Source organism: Alexandromys fortis, unplaced genomic scaffold (genome assembly GCF_014885135.2).
Source record: "Alexandromys fortis isolate MF-2015 unplaced genomic scaffold, M_Fortis_MF-2015_v1.1 scaffold_91, whole genome shotgun sequence".
NCBI lineage: Eukaryota > Metazoa > Chordata > Mammalia > Rodentia > Cricetidae > Alexandromys > Alexandromys fortis.
Window position 1 is genome coordinate 109,580 of NW_026067968.1, and position 8,118 is coordinate 117,697.

Sequence of the window (8,118 nt, forward strand, 5' to 3'; positions counted from 1 at the left end):
ATACACATAGTCTATAACCTTGGCTCTTTCAGTCAAGTAAATCCGTGCTGTAGTTTACCAGGTTCCTGTTCAGACAACATCTACCACAGCTCTGAAATGCTCTCTGGTTCACAGTTTGCTAACCTGATCTTAAAAATTAATATAGCCGGGTAGTGGTGGCACACGTCTTTAATCCCAGCACTTGGGAGGCAGAGGCAGGTAGATCTCTGAGAGTGTGAGACCAGCCTGGTCTACAGAGTGAGTTTCAGGACAGCCAGGGCCACACAGAGAAACACTGTCTTGAAAAAAAAAGTTGTTACAAGAAATTTGCACAACTTTGTAATAAAAATATATCCATCTATATTGTCTTCATATATCTGACTTAAAATATTTTACCTTAAAAATAGATATATGTAAACTTAATATTGTAAAACAGCAGCAAGAGTGTAAATTTAAGAGCCCGAAGTGTGGCTGCACCGCCTACGAGGGGTGCTCCATGTCTGTGAGGTTCACAGCCCCAAATTTCCCGAGTGGAGACAGTCCCTAGTTCCTAACTGCTCACTAGCGTCTCTCACAATGTTCCCACAGTTTTAATTTTTGCTTTTATAGCCTCCATTGATTTTACAAGTGGAGGGCATTTCAATAATTTCTGCGGGAAAGTACTTCTAAAAGAGATTTCTTTTGAAGACGCCGACATTCATTAAGACCCATCCCGAGGCTTCCATAACCGAAACAAAGTTAAATCTTATTACGGATGTGGACTCTACTAGCTACCTTAAAGATATTCCAGTTTTATGGTTTAGAAAAGCCCTGTTTTACCCCAAATGATAGTCACACACCCTAGACCTGATGTGAGGGGGCCCTGACCACTGTCCTCAAGGTGTTCCCACCCTCCTCCAAGCCTGCCAGGCCCAACCCAGAGTACTTTTACCTGAGACTTCCCCCGCCCTCCTGTTTCTGGCACATGGAACCCTCTGTCCCCTGGTCTCCAGCTACCAGAACTCCCAGGCTCAGGCAAAGCACACCCCTGCTGCCCGACCTGCTGCCCCCAAGGCGGTTTGGTACCTCGAGGATTATGGGCAGCCAGCTTCGTTTATGCTCATCCAAGTACACGTGCCTTTCCCAGATCCACAGGCGTTCAGGGTCATCGAGTCTCTCTGGCCCGGATGCCGGTGCTTCAGCCATGGCATCCGGTTGAAGCACGAAGCAAACACTTGTAAGACAATCTCTGATAAAAGCTACTCCCTAGTGGTGGGCAATAAGAGTCTAGGCTATTTATTACCACCAGGTGTGCGCCTGCGCACCCTGGAGTGAGGCGGGGCAGAACAGTGGGTGGAGCGAACCTCAAGGATGGTAGGCGGGGCAACCAGGTGGACTTCTGGAGCACTAGCAGATCGGATCCCATCAGACCTAGGGCTTCTCCAAGGCCCCAGTTGGTCTTGCCCTCCTCCGGGTATCCTCGGCCGCAGCAAAGTCCTGTTTTAGGAGACACTGCCCTCCGCTTCCTTTATGGAGGAATCCCAAGGTCCAAAGCAACTATTGTGTGTGTGGCTGCACAAGCCACACCCGAAGGCAGGCCACCCAGGGAGAGGTCCTTCTTCACCTCTGGGATCAGAGACCTGAGAGCCTGACCCACATCTGGACGCTCCGGGGTTCTCTCTATCACCTTCAGCCTGTCCTTTTGGGTGTTAGAGGCAATTTCCTTTGCAAAGTTTAGTTCATGTCCCCACCCTCTTTCCCACATGACTTTCCATGGCTCTGATGAGGCTGTGGTCTTCTAATAGGTCTTGTGAAACAGACTTTTGAAAACATGGGTTTCTGTCTTTGTGCCTCCGACTTAGCGGATGAACCCTTCCTACCCCAAGAGCAATGAATTTGGAAAGTCTCTGAGTTGCTCAATCAAAACTGTCTCATTGTCAACAAATAAAGAAACGACTTCCCTTTATTCTACAGGAACACGTGTCCATTAGGGCAATTAAGAAATTAATGAAAAACATGCAAAACAAGCTCCAGGCCGGTTGCTCAAACAACCCTTCAGCCAGCAGTTGTGAGCAGTTCCGAGCTTCACCTAGTTCTGAGGATGCACCCAAGGAGCCATTTGTGGTCTTTGGAAGGTCAATGAGTGATCAAGTGTGGGCATCTGGTCAATCCCACAGATATGCCGAGAAGACCTGAGGTCAGCCAAGGTGCCTTCGGATCATCCAGGAAAAGAAAGAAAGAAAAGACTTGAGCCCAGCGGCGCTGCTCTTAGTGGTGTTAGCCTTTAGCATTCGGACTGCTGGCTTTCAGGCTGATTTCCCTAGAGATGGCTCTTTGTCCCCGGACCCAGTTAGCTGCATAGGAAGAGGAAGACTTTTAGAATAAGCTTGGCGGAGAAGTTCTGAGTGAGTGCAGATAATGAGTCTAGTGTGTTTATTATTTTTTAATTCATTATTATTGTGTTTGTCTTTGGAGGGCACGTGCCACGTGGGGGTCAGAGAAGAACATCCATCGTGGAGTCATTGGTTCCCTGGGATGGAAGTCAGGTTGTCAGGCTTGGTGGAGCCTCACCCACGGAAACTTCTCACTGCCCACAAGTCCAGTTTAAACAGTGCTGCTGACACAGCTTTTGTGCTAAGGGAGTAGAGTCCCCCACGAGCCAGGGTGGCCCATTCCAGGCATACGCATGGCCCCAGGAGCCAGAATGTTTGTTGAATTTGTTTTCCTTCCTGCGCCCTCTGCTTTCCTCTGAGGTGTTTGGGAAAGCAGTATCCGTTTGCCGGTGAGGGTTCTAGGAATACGCTTCCCTTTCTCCTCATTCTGGAACTATTCCTGCTAAGTTTACATGAGAGCTTTTTAATGTTGAGCAGTGGTGCACTCCATGCTAGCTTGGTGTTTCAGAAGAATTGATGCCAGGACAAGAAACGTGAAATGGAAGAGGGTGAGGCAAGCCGCCGACTTTGTTACTTTTTTTTTTTTTCATGTAAATTCCACAACGGGGGGGGGGGACGACAGTTGCAATTGTGTGAACCAAAGCCACCAGGTCTGGTATCTTCACTATCTCAGAGCGACCAGCATGTCAGGCTGTAGGCTTTTCTGGTCCCTTTTGAGCCTTTAAATCTGGGAGTTCCCACAGGCTAAGCACGCGTATTTCGCAAAGCAGCCATCCTGAAAGGCCCCTGAGCTGACGAAGCCTTTGTGTCCTGCCTCAGGTCTCATTTCCACTTGGCTGCTTTCGCTTGTGAGCTTGGTCGATTCTTTACCAGCTAGGCGTCAGGGCTGGGTTTCTGCTATGTGTGAGTACAGCAAGCTGTGTTCTGAGCGCGTCACGCAGCCGTCTCTGATCCTCCAATAAGGTTGCTTCACGGGGAGAAGGGCGTGGCTGAGGGATGGAAACCCCTGAGATCCGCTAGGAAAGTTTTGAGGCTGAAGTTTCTGCACCTAGGCAGGTCGTCCTCCTTGGCTGGATTCCAAGTGTGAGTAGCGGCCAAAAGGAAGACCTGTTCTAGAGTCCCCGGACTCCAAGTGTGGTCCTTAGGGCCTACCACATATGCATCACGTGGAGCTTGTAAGGAATGTAGATTCTCGGGAGCCCACCCAGGCCTCTGGAGTCAGGCCGCACTGGGACAGAATCCCTGGTGAGATTACTGGACAAATGCGGTCGGGGGTGGGATGGGATAGTAGGCAGGGGTCTGGGGTTGTTTCAGAAGGGCAAGATGACGAGTGTCTACCCATAGCCCCGAGCTGTCTGCATGTGCCTATGATATAGGAGTTAGGTACAGGTACCTGTGACATTTAGTTTTCTGGTTTGGGGTCAAGCGTACTTCATATACATAAGGTGTTTCTTCTTAGAGGAAAATCCTGTTAATCAAGGCCACTCTAACCAACCATAACCAGTGATGCCTCAGGCTGTAAAGGGCCTAAGTAGCAGCTACTCAGGTGTCCAGGCCCCTGAACCCTGCACGGACTGACCTGCCCTAAAGCACTAAGAACCACATACAAGAGCCTGGAACTCACCCTAACCCAGTGGTCCTCAACCTTCTCAACACTGAGATCCTTTAATACAGTTCTTCATGTTGTGGTGCCCCCCCACAACATTATTTTCTTTGATACTTTGTAATTGTAATTTTGCTACTGTTAGAAATTGCAGAGTAAGTATCTGATATGCAGGATGTATTCTCACTGTTACAAACGGACCCAAAGCCATCAGGACCCTTAGGTCAACTGCACTGGACCAAGTGGGTCGGAATCAGGGAGACTGAGGCTTGAGTAGAATCTGGCAGTGGGTCTGTCTTTCTGTTTGTTGAATCACCCCAAGTGTCCTTTAAATAGAGAGGGGTATTCCTCTAGGATCTGAGCCACAGTCTTGGGGTGTGAACAGATCTTTAAAACTAAATAACCATGAAAATGTCGAAGCTATTCTTTCGACGGTCAAACCCCGCCGTAGATCTCACGCTATCTCTGCATTTTATCCCTTTCCCGTTTGCCCTACTTTAGATTTTCTGCTTCTGATCTTTTATGGGCGGGGAACTGGAACACAGCATGCTTGTTAGCATGATCAAGGTCTGAGATCTCGCCTCTGTATAAAACACAGAAGCCCCGGTGTGTAGGTGTGCCCGGGATCCATGCTTGTGCCTGGAGTGGGGTGACGTGATGAAAACGGTTGATCAGGTCAGTTCAGGTCTAGCTAGTTTATCACAGGGGCTGAACTTAAGTCTCTCGATTATTGGATGGGCCGGGATGAGGATGTTCCAAGTAGAGCCAGGCACTACATTTTGCCTACTCAGTTATTGTCTATTTGAGTGTAAAGAGTGTTTTGGAGGTTTGAGTGAGGGGACCATCCTGCAGTACTTGGAGGGATCTTGTTAACATGCAGATTCTAACTTGAGTCAGAGTTAGAATTAAGTCTACTTAGGTCTATTTTAAGAAGAATTGGGGTGGGCCTTAATTAGGTGCATTTTTTCAAAAATTATTTTTTTTTTCCGGAGTATGGGCATTTTGCCTGTGTGTATGTCTGTGCACCAAGTGTGTGCCTCATGCCCATGGAGGCCAGAGAAGAGTGACAGACCTTCTCGTGGGACTGGAGTTACAGATGTATGTGAGCTGCCACATGGGTGTTAGGAACTGAAGCCAGGTCTTCTGCAAGGGCAGATAGTTCTTGAGCTAGCTTTGTGATTTCCATGTTATTTTGGATGGAATTCTAGACAGCTATCTGGGGTGGGACTTATTTTTATACCCGACGTATGTGAATCTATTATACTGTCTATGAGGGAACATCCTAGTTGGCTCATACTTTCTCCAGTCTTTTCTGGCCAAGAATTCTTCTACCTGCCAGGTGGTGGCGGCGGCATACGCCTTTAATCCCAACACCGAATCTCAACACTTGGAAGGCAGAGGCAGGAGGATCTATATGAGTTTGAGGCCAGTCTGGTCTACAAAGCAAGTTCCAGGACAGGCTCCAAAGCTACACAGAGAAACCCTGTCCTGAACAATAACAATAACAACAAAGAATTCTTCTAGCACCGTTCTTAAACATCAAGTTTCTGCGGGGCTCTTTCTGCACTCTGTCTGTTCTGTTTCTGTGATAAAACCATGCTTCTAAATCAATTTATGGATTTGAAATTCCAGGGAGACCCTGCCTTTTTTATTTCTTCAAAATTATTTTAACTGCCTACGGACATTTGCATCTTTGCATTAATTGTTAGTGTCTGGGGAAGTTTACTGACCTCTTACTGAATGTAGACACCAGGCAGAAACCAGTCTTTATTGGGGTTTTGTAATGCCTTCCTTACAGGGCTGTTGTATTTTTGTTTGGCATAGTTCTGGTATTTTGTAGTTTTGTGACTGGTGTGTGTGTTGGCATGTATGCCCATGTGTGCGCACACAGGTCCGAGAACAGAGCAGGACACACAGTGTTTTCCTCCACTGCTCTTCTCCTCTCTGTCTTGCCTCAAATCAGGTTCTCTCTGAACAGGAAGCTCGCTATTTGGGCTAAGCTCGCTGGCCAGCAAGCCGTCAGGATGCTCCTGTGCCCACCTCTTAATGCTGAGGTAGTATGCATGGGCAGCCAGGCCTGACTTTTTACACAAGTGCTAGAGATTCAAACTCAGGTCTTATGCTTGTATTTTTAATGCTAGTTTCTGACATGATGGACTGATACTGAATTTTGGTGGTGTTCCTATATTTAGCATCCCTATTAGACTCTTGTATTAATTTTAATTGTTGGTTTATCAGTCACAGTTTTTCTCCCTTGTTCTTACATATCTGTCTTTGTCACTCTTTCTCTTAGTATCTAGCTCTGTCTTTTGGTCTCATCAACTTTTGCTGTGTGCTAGGGTCCATTACAGAGCAGGGGTTGGTGCCACACATTTGTTCTCATCCATGAGACCCAAGATGTTTTTTTCTTTAGATCCAGACAGTTCTTAGCTACTTGTCTTCAAGTATTCTCTTTCTCTCACTTCTTTGTTTTCCTCTTCTGCAGGTCTTATCAAGAGAGCGTTGATACCTCTGAGTCCTCCTCCATATCTTAGTTTTTGTCCTTCTCTGTCTTCTAGCTGATGTATCCCAGGAGACTTCTTACTCTGACTTTTCAGTGAGTAATTAATTCTTCATCTCTAGTTGCTATGTTACTTATCACACCCAACGAAGGTTTTGTTTCAGGAATTATATTTTTGTCTCCACAGTTCACTCATGGGGCGAGCAAGTGAGTAACACAGTCTTAAACCTATTGGGATGAAAACATAGAAACTATTTTTATGACCATGGAGAAGTACATCTTTAAAAACTGAGACCCTCTGGGTGGTGGTGGTGCACACCTTTAATCCCAGCACTCAGGGGTGGAGGCAGGAGGACAGCCTCTGAGTTTGAGGCCATCCTTGTCTACAGAGTGAGCTCCAGGACAGTTGGAGCTACACAGAGGCGCCCTCTCTTGAAAAACAAAACAAAACAAAACAAACAAGAAAACCCTGAGACCTAAGATCTGTGAAAGATCTTATAATGGGAAAGATGCTAAATTGAAAACTGTTTTTTAAAAGTAAAATGAGCCAGGCTTTACTTTAAAATAATTCATATATCATAAAATATGTGCGATATTCTGTCTCGGCATCAACACAGGTGACAGACCATGGACTTAGGCAAACTGTTCAAGGAAAAGGAGCGCTGGTGAAGACTGAGTAGGAACTTCCCAAGAGGAGATATGTTCGCCCACTAAGTCTGCGTGAAGGAATTCAGCATTATTAGAAGTAAAGAAAACACAAATAGATAAAGCCACATGGTGTCAGTTGTCTCCTGTCAGGTGGAGGAAGCTTAAGCTGTCTGATGGTGTTCTGTGTTGGGACACGGTGTGCTCCGACAGTGCCTGTGCCTCTGTGTTGGCTTTGCCATGTGGGAGACGGGCATTTCAAGGATTTAAACTCAAATGGAAAAATTATACTCCAGTTTAAAGATTCTTTTGTTGATTATTTTAGGTTTCTTTATGTGTGTGAGTGTTTGCTTGGAGGTATGTGTTCATACTGTGTTCATGCAGTGCCCGTGCCCATGGAGGTCAGAAGATGGCATCCGAGCCCTTGGAACTGGAGTTGTGGATGGTTAGAAGCCACTGTGTAGGTCTGGGTACCAAATCTGGGGTCCTCTAAGAACACCTGCTTTTAACCACTCAGCCCCTCATTCTCTTTCTCTGTCTCTCTCTCTGTCTGTCTGTCTCTCTTTCTCTCTTTGGTTTTCTGAGACAGGGTTTCTCTGTAGCTCTGGCTGTCCTGGAACTTGTTCTGTAGACCAAACTGGCCTCAAACTCAGAGAAGGACCTGCCTCTGTGTGCTTTAATCCCGAGTGCTGGGATTAAAGGTGTGGGCTACCACGACCCACCACCTGACTTTTTTTTTTTTTTTTTTTAATATATAGACTAAGGTTTGAGCCTGGGACCTTTTAACTTTCATTACAGAGCCATATCTCTGTTTCTCACAAGCTCCTTTTCTTTTCTTTTCTTTTTTTTTCAAACCATTTCTTTTAAGATAGCATTTTGGTAAGTTGCCCAGACTGATTTTGAACTCTCTGTAACCCAGGCAGGCCTTGAAATTGATCCTGCTGCCTCAGCCTTCCCAGTAGCTGAGACTACAGATTGTTCCACTAGAACCAACTCCATTTAGCTCTTATGACTCAAGA

At 46.4% G+C, this 8,118-nt stretch overlaps 1 protein-coding gene across 1 annotated transcript in view; it reads right to left on the minus strand.

The window, feature by feature from the left end:
• The window catches only part of Tcl1a (TCL1 family AKT coactivator A), a 5,620-nt gene extending 4,430 nt beyond the window's left edge, over nt 1-1,190 (minus strand). Inside the window, exon 1 of the mRNA XM_050154809.1 lies at nt 1,045-1,190. Coding sequence (XP_050010766.1) covers nt 1,045-1,164 — 120 coding nt within the window. The 5' untranslated portion in view covers nt 1,165-1,190. The remainder of the gene's footprint in view (nt 1-1,044) is intronic.
• Between the last annotated feature and the right edge of the window lie 6,928 nt (nt 1,191-8,118).